This window comes from Odontesthes bonariensis, chromosome 14 (genome assembly GCF_027942865.1).
Source record: "Odontesthes bonariensis isolate fOdoBon6 chromosome 14, fOdoBon6.hap1, whole genome shotgun sequence".
Classification (NCBI taxonomy): Eukaryota; Metazoa; Chordata; class Actinopteri; order Atheriniformes; family Atherinopsidae; genus Odontesthes; species Odontesthes bonariensis.
In genome coordinates, this window is record NC_134519.1 from 17,014,321 (window position 1) to 17,028,890 (window position 14,570).

At 40.8% G+C, this 14,570-nt stretch overlaps 3 protein-coding genes across 5 annotated transcripts; 2 read left to right on the plus strand and 1 right to left on the minus strand.

Moving 5' to 3' along the window:
• Positions 1-1,166: 1,166 nt before the first annotated feature.
• Positions 1,167-3,971, plus strand: iba57 (iron-sulfur cluster assembly factor IBA57). The gene is made up of 3 exons (XM_075482259.1): positions 1,167-1,630; positions 2,906-3,255; positions 3,392-3,971. Exons 1-3 carry the CDS (start codon positions 1,290-1,292, stop codon positions 3,778-3,780), a joined length of 1,080 nt encoding a protein of 359 aa, XP_075338374.1. The 5' UTR covers positions 1,167-1,289; the 3' UTR covers positions 3,781-3,971.
• A 66-nt stretch (positions 3,972-4,037) lies between these two features.
• Positions 4,038-6,653, minus strand: jmjd4 (jumonji domain containing 4). The gene is made up of 6 exons (XM_075483188.1): positions 5,973-6,653; positions 5,701-5,866; positions 5,340-5,465; positions 4,981-5,248; positions 4,663-4,809; positions 4,038-4,557 (listed from the first exon to the last, which is right to left on the minus strand). Exons 1-6 carry the CDS (start codon positions 6,223-6,225, stop codon positions 4,222-4,224), a joined length of 1,296 nt encoding a protein of 431 aa, XP_075339303.1. The 5' UTR covers positions 6,226-6,653; the 3' UTR covers positions 4,038-4,221.
• snap47 (synaptosome associated protein 47) lies at positions 6,042-13,940 on the plus strand. 3 transcript variants are annotated; one of them, XM_075483191.1, is made up of 6 exons: positions 6,042-6,207; positions 6,638-6,917; positions 7,035-7,556; positions 7,689-8,191; positions 8,450-8,580; positions 12,247-13,940. In XM_075483191.1, exons 3-6 carry the CDS (start codon positions 7,060-7,062, stop codon positions 12,391-12,393), a joined length of 1,278 nt encoding a protein of 425 aa, XP_075339306.1. In that variant the 5' UTR covers positions 6,042-6,207; positions 6,638-6,917; positions 7,035-7,059; the 3' UTR covers positions 12,394-13,940. The 3 variants fall into 3 exon arrangements, with proteins under 3 accessions (XP_075339306.1, XP_075339304.1, XP_075339305.1); XM_075483189.1 differs by having other exon boundaries at positions 6,638-6,913; XM_075483190.1 differs by having other exon boundaries at positions 6,042-6,913.
• The last annotated feature ends 630 nt before the right edge of the window (positions 13,941-14,570 follow it).

The following is a 14,570-nucleotide window of genomic DNA, read 5'->3' on the forward strand; positions in this document are numbered from 1 at the left end:
TGTTTGGTTGATTGGTGACTCTAAATTGTCCCTAGTAGTGAGTGTGAGGGTGCATTGTTGTTTGTCTGTTTGTTTGTCTGTGTGTTTGTCTGTGTGTAGCCCTGTGATGGTCTGGCGACCTGTCCAGGGTGTGACCTGCCTTTCGCCCATTGACAGCTGGGATAGTCTCCCCCCTCGAGACCCTAAATTGGACTCCGTGAAGGAGGTATGCTGAATTACACATGAACTGCACTGCAGATCAGTGGCAGCAGGTCTTATAGAGTGATGAATCCTCAGAGCCTGGACCTCAACATCACTGAAGCACTGTGGGATCATCTTGACAGAGAAAAATAACAACAGGTAGTCAATATCCAAAGAAGAGCTTTGGAATGTCTTTCAAGAAGCCTGGAGAACTATTCCTGAAGACTACTTAATGAAATTACAAGAAATATTGTGTGAGGAGGTTAAGGCTGTGTTGAAGAATAAAGGTGGTCATACCAAATATTAACCATAAAATTCTTTTTTATAAAACTACTTAATAATTTTAACAACTTGTGGTCCTCAAGATGACCGAGGAAGCCCGGGAGCCAAAATGTATAAGTAAACAGCAAAGTTTAGACTTGTTCCCACTTCATGCATTGTGGAATTATGTAAAATTTTAGAAAAGAAACTCTTGGACTGAAATAAACCTTGACAGAGGAGAAAATGCATTTCTCTCAGAAATGTGTTGAATGTTAGCAGCTGAAATATTTGACTGAAGTTAATATTTCTCAAAATTGTACTATCTAAATGCTAAGGGCATGAATGTACTGTACTTTTTATGTGTACACGTACAAAAAAAAATTTAATTGGAGCATAGCTTTTTAGATCTTCTCAGAGTGATGTTTATTCTTTTTATAAGGCTCTGGATGTTCTCATTTAGGCCTACTTAAAACACATCTGGGTAGGCCATGACCTACCTTGCATTACAACAAATAAATTTTTACGTAAAATGCAGCATTTGCTCTTCCAATTGTATCAACAAGGTGTTATCATGTGAATAATATAACTTTTAAGAAAGCGTTAACTTGTTTTTTTAATCCTAAAATGAAGTTTCTCGTTGCCGTAATACGGAAATGTTTACATTCGTATTCGCAAAACGGTGCTCACGTGATCCTCTATTATCGAGCAATGCATTGTGGGGCATCAAAATGGACCCTTGTCTGTGCGGAGAAGTTATTATGTCCTCGGTTATGTAGCCTTCTGCAGCTGTTGTTAACAGAGTAGTCCATAACATCACAACTTGATACACTTCTTTGTGATTGTACAGCATGGGGGTTTTGTGCTTCGTCCGGGGAGCGCTCACTGGTCTTAGTTGTTTCACCAGGAAAAACACCGGTTTAAATATTCAGTTTTTCTCCCGTGCTTCAGCTCCAACGGCGATCCGAGTCAAGAGGTACAGCCAAGACACGAGTAAAATTGTCCCGAGACAGTTCGTGTGCTACCATCTCCCACAGAGGACCCTGCTTAAGATTCAAGGACAGGACACAAGCCCGTTTCTTCAGGGCATTATCACCAATGACATGGGGCTGCTGGAGGAGCCCGGACAAGCCATGTACGCACACATGCTTAATGTTCAAGGAAGAACTCTGTATGACATCTTGTTGTACAGGTAAAAATACACTTTATTTTACTATTCATCCGCTTTTCAGAAAACACGAACGTATTGCTGACATGGCAGCTGAATGTTTCGTATACAGACACTGAAAAAGGGCTTGTTCACAGCTTATTCTCTGCTTCTTCGTCGTCCTTTTTTCACTCTTCATTTGGGGGCTGGAGTCAGTCTTTACTGACGTTTTTGTAAGAGGCAGAGTACACTTCAGACAAGTTGTCACTCCAACACAGAGGGACAGACACCCGCGCAGGCTCCCCCCATTTCCAGTATATAGAGTCAATAGACTTTGGAAGGAAACTGGAGCACTAACAGACAGAAAATGCAAACGCCACACACTCTACAACTTGTCATGATCACTTTGCGTCTCTCAAATGCTGTTCTTGCTTTTGCTGCCTCTAGTCACCCTTTTATTAGTTTGTGGTCCTCACTTGTGTCTCCATTCATTTTGTCTATTTGTGTTTGTTGTGTGTCTCATTTTCAGTGAGTTAGACCTTTCCTGTCATCCGTTTGATCGTCCCTCTGATTCTTTGCTGTCCTTCTGGTGATCTTTGGTTTCTTTCTCTCTCTGGAAATTGCTGCATTTTTTTTTAACAGACCATGGGCATTTGTGTTATTCTCTCTCTCTCCTTGTAGAAGACTTGAGTCCCTATGGTGTGTTTTTTTGTGATTATGTAAGATAAACACTTATAACTAGAAGCTTTAATTATCACCTCAACTACAGTTGTTACCCGGGAGCCCCCTAATACTTTAGTCCCACTGGCCTGTGTCTGCTAAAGCTAGCAGTCAGCAAGATCATTATTTGATGGTTTAAGAAAAAGAAATCAACATGAAGATAGATTGTCCACAATTTTGTACCAAGTGACACCGTTTACACCTTCCACCTGTGTCCTGCTCTCATATTATGGTTGTTCTCGTTCTCATATTTATCTTTTTTTTTCAAGTCCTGTTCAAATTTCTGTTATGGATATTTAAAACTGTTTATAAAGTGAATATATAGTGACAGTATTTGATCTGAAATCTGTGTTTACCTGAAATGGATGCAGATTTATGTTGCAGATAATGGCACTGAAAGTCCAATGCACATCAATGGCAGAAAGTTACTTTGCTCTAGAATTTCATTTAGGGGATATCAGAAATTTTGAAAAGGAAAAAAATATTATGCAGATCTTTAATGCACATACACTCAGACAAAATAAGTGAAAACACAAGTGTGCCCGTTTTCTGGTTGATTCACTTTTTATAAGGAACTCAACTTGCTGTATTTCCTTTCAGTCTGAAAGGAGCAGAAGGGGGCCAGGATCTTTTCCTGGAGTGTGACACCACGATTAAGGACTCGATCTTAAGACACTTGAAGGTATACAAGATCCGCAGAAAGGTCAGCATCAGCCCCTGTCCAGAGCTCTCTGTATGGTCGGTGCTTCCTCAGGAAAACAACTCGGATCAAGAGGCCAGTAAACCCCAGCTTTCTGTCCCTGAAAAAGCTCTGGTATGGGAGGCTGACCCTCGAACTCTACAAATGGGGTGGAGATTGGTGTTGCACAGTGAAGTTGACCCCTTGGATATTATTGCATCTTGTCAAAAAGGAGACACAGAGGAGTATCACAGACATCGTTATGCAATAGGTATGACCAATTAATAAGTTTTTACCAGATAAGAGCTTAATGGGTTGGGAAATGTGGGCGTTGTCTGAGCCAGTGCACTTAAGATTTTGTAAGTAAACAAGTTTTGTTTGTTCTTACTGTCGTCATTGTTGTCTAGGACTTCCTGAAGGAGTTAAGGACCTTCCTCCTGGGGTGGCACTACCGCTAGAGTCAAACCTCGTCTACATGCAGGGCATCAGTTTCAGCAAGGGCTGTTATATCGGCCAGGAGCTCACAGCCAGGACTCATCACACTGGGGTGGTTCGCAAACGCCTCATGCCAGTTAGATTGTCATCTCCAGTCCAAGACCTCGAAGGAGCCACGCTGCAGACGCAGTCGGGCAAGCCAGCTGGGAAGCACCGAACAGGGGTCGCGGAGCTGGGTCTGAGCCTAATCCGCATGGCCCACGCCAAAGAGGCGCTAACACTCAAATCTTCTGACGACACCGTAGTTAGACTTGAGGCCTCTGTGCCAGACTGGTGGCCTAAAGATGTGAAAATAGACTGAGGAGTAGGATGTTTTGCAGATCCCTGAAAAATGACGTGTATCACATCTGACAGATTTCTCATTGACAAGACCCTGGAGAATGGAATGTTACATTGTCATTGCTTTACAGCAGTTTTGTCTGCGGTAAAACCACACAAAAGTATTATTTATCACAGTGCTCAGCTATTTCAGAGTTGTATAATAAAATATAAATCAACCATGATGTGGCATTTGTGGTTATTCAATAAATATGGAAAATCACTTAATATATACAGTATTTTCTTATTTTTATTTATGCATTTGTTCATCCCTTCAGTGCAAAACCAAACATTTGAGACTTATGGCATTTAAAATCAACCCAAAGGTGAAGCAATACCTTTTTCATAACCACACTACACAAATTGGCACATTCCATTCAAACTACTCCCAGGTAATAACATTGTTAAGACGGTGAACATTTGACTATTCTTGATAAAGGTGGTGCTGCCCCCTCGTGGACTGTATGGTGTCTCGGATTTGCTGTAATATGGTTTCTGGCTGGAAAGTCAATGTCGAATGATCAAGCCGCTTAAAGTCTTCATTGCACAAGAGGCACTCAATAATGTGAACCACTCTTTGTAGGTCAAAGGCAGCATGGTAAGGTCCAAGCGTGGTCAAGGTCTCCGAGAGATTCTGTGAGTAATCTGAAGGATCGCCAGAGGAACACGCATTCAGGAAAGTCATCCGGTTTTCGGCAACAATTTTCAAGAACGAGGCAAATTCCCTGTAATCAATACCAGAGCAGGCCTTCATGATGACCTGAAAGGAAACACACCCAAAGATCACCACTTCATTCAAATACAGCCATAGCAGTTGCATATTAGTGGACAATATGCTAACTGAACAGTCTTCTGTGCGCAGTACCTGGCAGTGCTGATGCCATGAATCCATTGTGTTTCTCCACTCGTCTATCTCTTTTTGAACTGATGACAGCTCATTCTGAAGGAACTGCCACATAATGTCAATGTTACAGCCATTCAGCCAGTTATGATTAATAGAAATGGTGTCCTCCTGGAAAGAAACAATAAAGTGATCACGATCCGATCAATAAAATCAAACCATTTTCCTACACCTGTAATGAAAATCCTTGTCATTTTAATATAACCTATCATTGTTTATTATATCATTTAGTAGGCAATTGTGCAGCAGCTCAACTGTACAGATATTCTTGCCAGCTCTCACCAGATTATAAACTTGATGGTGCCATCCACTCGGCACATAAATTATTTCACCTGCCTCTTGAATGATCTCAAGAGGCTGGCAGGCTTCTTCGAAGTGCGGGAAAAGGCCGCCGTCTTGAAGTTCCGCTGATGTGACATCATAAGGGAGGTTACCGTGAGTGTCTCGTAAAAAGTCCTCCTGACCCGGAGGATACAGGAGCCATTTCTTCCTGCCACAGATGTTTGCAGACCAACTGTAGGAGCGGAACACATCTGCGTGGAATGGTGTCCTGGTGACGAAGAGCATAGTGTTATGTAGAAAGAAAGAAAGCACTGTCATATGATGTGAATTCTACCAGTGTAATGTTTCATTTTTCATACCACGAGCCTTTGGGTCCCATGTAGACGAAGCGGTAATCATCCAACTCAAGGGTATCCCAGTATTCATTAAGCCAGTCAGAAGAGAAGAAGATGGGTGTGGTGTAAACATTATGCTCGGGAAAGTCCCTGTTGAGCAATTTAAAATTCACATGTGTGTTATTCAACGGAAATGACATTGCAAAGTTCGTAATTGATGACAAATATTAGTGCATCTAGAAATTTCCTTGACGATGAGGCTAGAATCTCATATCACGTTCTTTTTTTCTCAATAATCTAAAGGACCTGTATTGCATGCAATCTGCACAACATCATGAGAAACACCATTTCTATACTTTGCACAAAGCCAAAAGATGTTTAATACCTCGACATGTGCCAGTCTTTAAGATAGAGGCATCCTTTGGGTGACGAGTGTCCATTCTGGATGTATTCCCTCCAGTAATGTATAAATTCTTTAAATGGCATGACTTGTTTAGGGTTGGCATTGTATTCCTTCGCATTGCAATTTGCAACAGGGACAGGAGTCTCATCTGTAATGTGAAAAAAAGAAAAAAGACCAAAAGAAAAAAAAACGCATATACGTTAGTTTGCATGACACTTGTAATTGGAGCTGTAATAAGTAAAAGTCTTATTTACCAAACTCTTGTAGCAGTTTTTGGAAATTAGGTTTCCCCTCCTCAGTCACCCACTGTTTTCTACACTTCCAGTCCTCTGTGAACCTTTTGGAAAACATGCACGGGTGATTAGGTAGCAGGTATTTCTTGAAAAATTTAGAATAGCTCAGTTCCTTGTCGATATAGTCCACAAAATGCGAAGACCAAAACTGCTCGTACGACTGCCTTGGTATTTTGACCAGGCTGCTGCAGTTACGGTACGCGTCTCTGTCCATGACGGTAAACAACAGCTCGAGTAGCTAGTTAGCAACCTAGCAACCTTAGCTGTCAGGGGTCGGGGAGCAGGGACCGGAGAGGAAAACTGGCCGCAAGATAGATTTTTCATGAACATATATCCGCTCTCGTTTTCTGTAAAATAAAACGAAGCCTATTCAGGGTGGAAAATCAACATAATTTCAATTCAAAAAGATTTTTTTTTCATATTACGACAGGTAGCCACATGACTCCTGGCTCCTCAGCGTTGCACGTATAATACCTCCGCGATTTCTGTCTATGTCTTTCGACATTCATTGATGCTTACATTTAAAAAAGAATAAAAATAGATTCCGCTTAATCTGAATGATTTCAAAAGCAACCCATCGCAAACGGTAATCGTATAACCCCAAACTATGTGCTTTGTGCTTGCAGAATTTTCCAGTCGGACAGTAAATACAGCCGTACTGGGGTTTTACATCACTTCCGTAATAAACACCAGTTTCTCAGAAGACTGCGAGGTAATGTAATGCTCAGTCCAACGATTGACGATTAATGGTGTGTGGAATATATGTGATTTTATCAAAAGAAAGTAGGATATTACAATAGGGTTACTACAGTGTAATGATGCACTTGAACTGCGGATGAAGGACTGAAGGTGCTGGTGTGAACGCCTCATTTGAGCTTATCTGCTGCTTGGATCACACTGAAGTAAGTAAGTCTACTGCCTGAAAACAAATCAGTTAGTACAACAGAATCATGAGTCAGCTGTCTATTGGAGCCACAGCAGTGTTTACATCTGTACACTGAAGCTTATTTGCCTTTCTCCCAGGTGAGTCTGTGCATTTCCTCTCAAAATGAGCCGGGACATTCCTATCCACAGCTGGCCTGGCTCTTACTACATCAACAGTGAGAAGCGGTGGGAGAATGGAACCCTGACCCTCACCAGAACCACGGTGCGCTTTATCTCCAACCAAAACAAGGAGAGCCTCGTCAGCTTCCGTCTGTCCCGGGTCATGGAGATTAAGATGGAGTCGTCTAGTTTCATCTTCAGCACGCTCACAGTGCTTGAAGAGGGCAATGTGAAGCACTGGTTTGGCTCCCTCAAGCCCAACCGGGTTGTGGTTTATAACGTGTTGGAGCATTTCTGGAGAGAGCGCCTTCTTTCTCCCAGCTCAGAGGCTGGGCGTGCCGAGTGTCAGCCCTCTAAAGGTAGAGAACTGATTAACCTGGTGGCAGGTGCCCAGAGAAGACTGGAGGACACTGGCGTAGTCCTCAGCCACCAGGGTGAGCAGTTTGACGACATGATGCAGGGACTGGAGAAGATTGACTCTGACTTGGGCGTGGCTGATAAGTAATTATCTTAAAACCATTTATACATTGAGAATTTGCTCATGTCCTGATGGTATTGCATGCATCTTTTGTTAACTAACGTAAAATGTCAGCTACACCATCTCCTTCTGTCCCTGACTATTCTTTCTTGCAGACTTCTGTCAGAACTTGAATCTCCCTCCTGGTGGCCTTTTGGTAAGCTCCCCTGGAAGACTCAGCAAGAGGCCAAGGCTGAGGATGCTGCCAGAGCTGCAGCTGCTGCCTCCGCAGCCAGGGGTACCAGTAAAAATAAGGTGATCACAAGCATCCCAGCAGTAGTGTCCAAAGGTGGAGACTCTGACTTGAAGCCTGGATGCTTGCTAGTGCTGGTGTCCTCACTGGAGGTGCGAGACACAAGCTGCCAACTCCTTCACCGATTTGAACGGAATGAAATTGATGAAATCAGGGTGCACAGTCCCTATGAGATAACAGTTAGACAACGATTCATTGGGAAACCAGATATATGTTACAGGTTCCTGTCTGCCAAGATGCCGGAGGTGATGTCGGTGTTAGAGATGCAGTACAAAAAGAAGGTGGAGTTCACAAGTGAATACTCAGCTTTCAAGGCAACTCCACTTTCATCTCCATGCGATAAAGAACAGACAGACTGGAATGAAGGTGAGGAACATGCTTGGTATAAATGTGACCACTGAGAGGCAGTATAGATCCATGTTTTTAGCTCTAAATGTTTGTAAGTGCAGCCACATGTAAAAACATTCATCATGGCTATTGGTGTTTCTCTCTGACTGAAATGTATTTTGATGAGTCACTTCACCCTTATTGCCTCAGTGGCTGTACCGTACTTTGTGTTACTGTCTGGTTTCCTCATAAACAACATATGAACTCTGCACTTTTTCACCATCTCCACCCAAATAGAGTCAGGTTTTCTGCAGAGGTGCCAAGAGACTGAGCTGCCCTTGGAGGTCCCAGCAGGAGAGCTGTCCCAGTTGCAGGTGCAAGTTCTCCAGCCATCTGTCAGTCAGGCTGAGGCCAAGGAACTCAAGCAGGTAAGAAAGCTGGATTTCCATTGCTGGTATGAGAGTACAACTAAACTATTGAGGCATTGAAATGCCTCACATTTGTATTTACAAGACAGGTAACAGAAGTAAAAAGGCTACACGTGCAGGCCACAGACTGCCTCAAATGATGTTAGTCGTTATTGTAAATAAGCTAATGGTTTCAGAAACATTTCCATTCCAAACCACAATTTGCCGTAATGATTTTTATTTTTCACCCTGTATGTTTAAAATGTTATTTGGTGAGACCACAAACCAAAGTCCATCCTAGTTTTAAGAGAGGAAAGAAGCATGGTCAGTTATTTGGTCAGGCTGTGCAGTGCCTTTCCACTCAGAAGCTCGCAACGCTGGGAGCTGTTACAGACATGGTCTGTGGTGGCAAGACCTACACAGTGACGCAAATTCAGACTCATAAGTCTGATGATTTTTTTTCTGTTTGTGACTCACTGTTCCTGGTTGCTCAGACAAAGATATTTCATGTAAAACTTGCAGCATGCTACTTTTCCTTTACATACAGAACTGAGATTAATGAATGACTATTTCTACAATAGCTAAGGTCTGATGATAGTTCATGTGATACACGGAGACAAAACGTAGAATGGAAATAAATGTGGCACAGGTGTGGATTAAATTTGACTGGGGGGGGGGGACTGAGTGGAAAATCTCAGCAAGTCCAGAGCAAATGTTGCAGAAGAGACTTTAGCTGTAACCTGTTACCACTCCGGACCATCTTTAGAACATTTCACAACTCGAGTGCGTGTGCGCACACTTAATTTATTCCCACATCAGATCATCATAAATCATGTATTAGCTAACCAGTGCATATCAAGTATTTGGTGTGTACACCCATGACATGCAAAATCAAAAACACAAGGACAACATCTGCCAAATAGAAAAATTCAATAAAAATTAAACTTCCAGGATAAAGAGGGGTAACAGTTAAATGTTGAAACCCTCTCGAAATTTTTTACTAATTCTGCGCATTTTTGTCTCAGTTGTTCTCTGACACATATTTGTCGCTGCATGTTCACAGTGTAGTTTCTTGGAAGTCCTTCCTTATACTCTACAATGTTTTGTAAGCACTTCACAGACTATAACCTCTGTTCAATCATTGTTACCACTCTCTGTAATAAACATTGTTGATAATTCCACATAATAACAGTAATCACAGTGTTATTGCTTTTTGTGTTTGGGTAATTATTTTTCTAAATAAATCTTTCAAAGCTTTACCAGCACTGGGACAGTCACAAAGCTTGGCTTGTCTAGGTCTTAATGCAGTGCTGCTTCACACACCCTGCTCTTAACACCATTCAAGATTAGAATCTACTGTGAGACAACTTGTACAAAGGGCCATTCAGCTTCATAGGCCTGTTGTAAATATTTTTTTTTGTCTCACCTTTTTAATGTCAGCCCAGTTTCACATCACATTGCATAATGGCTATATTGGTCCAACACTGTTGTGTTACAATAAAGACCATAAAATATGAGATTGCAATATTTTTTGGGCTACTTTTAGGGTGGGACTTAACGTCCCTGCAATGTGACAGGATTCACGCACACTGGACCTTTACAGCATGTCATTAATGTCACGAACGTTTATATGTAAACTCAAATCTCATATACCTAAAACGCCCCCATAAGAAAGCAGTTTTTGCCATGCAAAACCAAACAGTGGTTGAGTTTACAAGTCTCAAAAATACCAGAAAACATTGGTCGCAAGTGACTAAAAAGGAAATGAAGCTGAAATTACAAAACAAAACTTTCTGAACGCAATTAGAAACAGTTTTGCGCTGGATGTTTTCCCGAGCACTTTTTCTTCACCTCGATGGAAAAACCTCATGAGCAAAGCGAAAGATGTGAAGGAGAATTGAAGAAATGTGAATGACTAAGAAAAAGAGAAGAATCTCCCTGCAATAATACTAAGCTGTGAGAGAGTGAATGTGAGTCTGCCCTGGCATAACTGCAATGTAAGCCTACGTTCATTGCCTACGTCACTGAATGGTGGTGCTGCAAGGAATTGTGGGACCCTCTTCCCTTTATAAAAGATGCTTTAGTCTTACATAGGAAAGGAAGCACTGAATCATCTTTCTCCAGCATTTGGTGAATATCAGCAGATTTCAACTTGGCTGCCTCTCAAATATGTCTCGATCATTTCATTTATTTAAGGGCCTTCTTAAGCGATGAAGACAATTTGACTGCATCTTAAGTCAAGAAACAAATGTACCAGGTACCATCTGCTGAGTGAAAGTCCTGTATCTTATTCCAAAACCCCAAGCTTCCTGGTTGTGGCTTAATGTCTGCACATAGGAAGTAACATGACATTCAAGATATGTGAATGCAGGTTATTAGAAAACAGTAGGCCAAAGAAAGAAGAAGAAGAAGAAATGTATCAAAATTTGAGGAAATTTGCTGGAAAACTAGTACATTTGGACATTGGAAATTTTGGTATCTGACTGGATAACTTTTACATTGATTTTTGCTTGAAGTTTGAACGTCTTACCTTTAGAAAAAGAACTGACTTCGCTCATAAGATTGATTGATTGATTATGCATTTTATCTATTCATTTGTCTGTGAATGTGTGTATAATAAGTGCCAGTTCTGAAATTACCCCACGATGCATACATTTGGAAATTTAACTCGTACATTTTTCTGTTAGCTCCAGCCTAAATGTTTGATTTTAGGATTTTCTACATGACTGAAGTTCTCTATAAGCAAAAACTAAAAATATTCATTTCCTGTGTTTTTTTTAAAGCTTTTTTCTGACACACTAAAGCTCTTGTTAATGTTAACTTATAGGCGTGATTCAGTCGTGTCATCCCATTTTAAATAGTGAGGTCACAGACCTGAGTGAGTGAATGCAGTTGTTCCTTGTTGTGTATTGACATACTCTCTGTTTTTCGAACTGCTGCCTGTGGCTGTTTTAGTGTCAAGTTGAAATGTCCACATAAACCAGCCTGTGAAAGCTGACATAATGTCAAGCTAGTGTGTGAGCTTGGTTTGTATGAGCATGTGTAGCGTAAAACGGGTTTAGAAACCAGGGTGGTATGGTTTGAAGTGAGTGTTTATTAGGCTTTGCTTGGCACATTGCAGTATATTTAAGCTGTCCCATTAACCATAACATACACAGTTGTTACACCATGGACATGCAGTCCACTATTCCTTAAACCCGCTGAAAGCAAAAAACAAACAATATTGTTTCTTAATGGTCCCAGGAGTCAAGTCAAGACTTCTTTCTTAGTGTATTCTCATGTTTCTTTCCTGCCTACTATGAAATATTATCACATCTGCTACATGAATTACTTTTATTGCATCGCAGTTGGTGTTGAATTGAAATGTTTTCTTCTGATCTACAAACATTAAGTAGCGGGGTGTTGTCCTTGTGGGTAAAATAAAGAAGGAGAGCTCTGAATTAGACCTTTTCTATTCCTCTAACACACTCACTTTTTAACTCAATGACCCCTGTCTTTAAACCTCTCCACATATGGTCAACATGTTCCACCCTGAGACTGCTGATGCAGTTTTAATATTCAATCGTCTTTTATTTGTGTCTTGTTCCTTAGTTACCCGTGTTCACAGTGGGTTGACATGTACTGTAATTAATTATTCAAACAAATGATTGCCTGTCTCTTTGTCACGCTGTATATGTTTGCGTGCAGATGCTGATGCAGCTGAAGAACCTCGCACTGGAGGCAGAGACAGAGCTCGAACGGCAGGATGAAGCTCTGGACGTCTTGACAAACTCAACGGACCGATCCACCATGCACATAGAGAAGCACACGTGCCGCATGAAAAGACTGCTGTAGTCCTGACAGTTGAGAAGATGCATGTTCCTCCTGAGAAATGCATTCCATGCGTTATCATGTTCCACATGGGACTGGTGCAGTTTGAGAAACACAGAAATATATCAATGCGCACTTGCATACAGCTCACAGGATTTCATTGTATTCGGTAATATATTTGTGTGGGTTAAAGTGCCAGATTATCTAAAGATTTATCTAAACCTTTGACTGTCATTGTCAACTTAGCATTTGGCTTATTTGGCAGTGGCAACACACTTTGAAAACACATTTTCAGAGTTTGAATAAGGCAGAAATACACGTGATTATCTCTTGGTTCAGGTTGCGGAAAACATGTTTCTCTAAAAACTGACCAATCGGTATAGCCATGATGTTTACTATCACAGAGGTTAAAAAATAGTCCCCCTCTCTGCTCTGAGCACCAGGCAGTGGTGCTCGTGGCTGGGTTCAGCCAGTTTAACCCCACTGTTGCTGTGGGAAGCCAGTGGGAGGATGCACCCATGGGTCAGTGCCCTTGTGATTCATGCTGTATGGTAGTGGAGTAGAATGTATCCTCAGTGCATGTCAGAAAAGTAGGCTGAAGATTTTTATGTGTCAGAGAGACACGTGATAGTTTACACCTTCTACAACTACAGTTAAGAAAAAAAAACAGTAGGCAGAAGAAATGAATACCCAGTGCATTTATTCACTCTCCGCAAACTGCATGTTGTTTCCATAGGTTTTACTAAATGGCAGATGTAGGAGTGAATGATCACATTGATATCTGTGTCTCTTGTGATGTACTGCTGTTATTCCCTTTCGTGTTTCTCAGGTCAAAGGTGTCATTTATCCTCTCTGGTACAGTTTTCCTCTGGCTTACTACTGCATGTCTCAATGTAACTGTACTGCATCAAGTTGGACTGTCCTGTCATAATCATAATATATAACTAAAGACTGTAAATGTGCAACTTAGTTCTGGGGCTATAGAATATAGAATATAAAGCACTCCTCTGTGATCTAAACACTATAGAATTACTTAATCTGTATATGACTTATTGAAGATATGGACACTGTACTATTCTAAATCTGTATTTATTGTAAATAACTGACACTTATTCTAATTCTGGGATTTAATTGTAGTTTGTTATCATTGTAAACTTGTGACAAGCCAATAGATGAGTGGTTCTAAATTTGAAGTGTGTTGGTTTTTATGTATTAACTGCTTTCTCTGTCTTCATCAATGACTGTTAAAAATTGTGGCCTTGGTGGTATATATATATTACATTGTTTATTTATATAATTTTCCCAAATAAGAGTATGCCTGAGATATCTTTTGAACCACTGCATGAGGTATATCTGTACAAACGTCTTAAATGATCCCTGCTCATTTTTGCCAATGTCTGCTAGTGTATATTGGATATAAGTAAATGATCAGCTTTAGGGGGAAAAAAAGGAAACCCGACTATTTATTCTAGCACAGTAAACTCAGAATGTGTTGCTATTCATCATCTAGAACATTGTCAGCAATCTGTTATAGCACAATATGTACAATTAAATCAGACTAAGTTTGATAAGTTGTGTTTGGTATTTTTAAGACACTGTTACCAGTGGATCATTGTTTTTGTGAAATGTGTCAGCTGTTATGATACACCCACTGACAGCTATCGCTGAAGTTGCCCTCTGCAGAGCATTTTAGTGTCTTTAAGTGACCTGTTTTCCTTCACTCACAGTGATCTCATCCACATTTCTAACCAAAATCAATGCTGCCACTTGCCAAGCAACAATCCAAAACAGTCAGAGATTTACTTTTGAGTTAACACAGATCAAACCAGTATTAAAATCAGGGAGACAAACTAATAAACACTACTTATGGCAGTAAATAGGTTTGGTAGTGGTTTAATTTCATGAGATTCGTAGTGCTATTGACTTCATTGCACTGGGATTATATGTATCTCTATGGATAGATTTAGTAATTGCAGAAGCATTGTGAATGAGATAGTCACAAAATATTATGGGAGTATTGTTAAGACTACAGTGAAGGACATGTTTGAAAACAGCAATGGTTTGAGCCAGTCAGTAAAAGTTGCTTAAACAGGGGCACCAACAGGCTTTTTCGCTCAGATTTCTGTCAGTGGTAGTGTGCTGAAAATCCTTCTAGTGACATCGTCACCAGGAACTACCACTAGGGCAGTTTTGAGTTCCTC

What these genes read in the sequence shown, in the direction of transcription:
- jmjd4 (XM_075483188.1), bottom strand. Translation starts at nt 6,225, where the DNA reads ATGGACAGAGACGCGTACCGTAACTGCAGCAGCCTGGTCAAAATACCA. An exon ending in AAAACTGCTACAAGAGTTTG is followed by an intron (nt 5,867 to 5,972) that starts GTAAATAAGACT and finishes TTCACATTACAG; the next exon opens with ATGAGACTCCTGTCCCTGTT. An exon ending in AAAGACTGGCACATGTCGAG is followed by an intron (nt 5,466 to 5,700) that starts GTATTAAACATC and finishes ATTGCTCAACAG; the next exon opens with GGACTTTCCCGAGCATAATG.
- iba57 (XM_075482259.1), top strand. Translation starts at nt 1,290, where the DNA reads ATGGGGGTTTTGTGCTTCGTCCGGGGAGCGCTCACTGGTCTTAGTTGT. An exon ending in TATGACATCTTGTTGTACAG is followed by an intron (nt 1,631 to 2,905) that starts GTAAAAATACAC and finishes ATTTCCTTTCAG; the next exon opens with TCTGAAAGGAGCAGAAGGGG. An exon ending in CAGACATCGTTATGCAATAG is followed by an intron (nt 3,256 to 3,391) that starts GTATGACCAATT and finishes ATTGTTGTCTAG; the next exon opens with GACTTCCTGAAGGAGTTAAG.
- snap47 (XM_075483190.1), top strand. Translation starts at nt 7,060, where the DNA reads ATGAGCCGGGACATTCCTATCCACAGCTGGCCTGGCTCTTACTACATC. An exon ending in GACTTGGGCGTGGCTGATAA is followed by an intron (nt 7,557 to 7,688) that starts GTAATTATCTTA and finishes TCTTTCTTGCAG; the next exon opens with ACTTCTGTCAGAACTTGAAT. An exon ending in AGGCCAAGGAACTCAAGCAG is followed by an intron (nt 8,581 to 12,246) that starts GTAAGAAAGCTG and finishes GTTTGCGTGCAG; the next exon opens with ATGCTGATGCAGCTGAAGAA.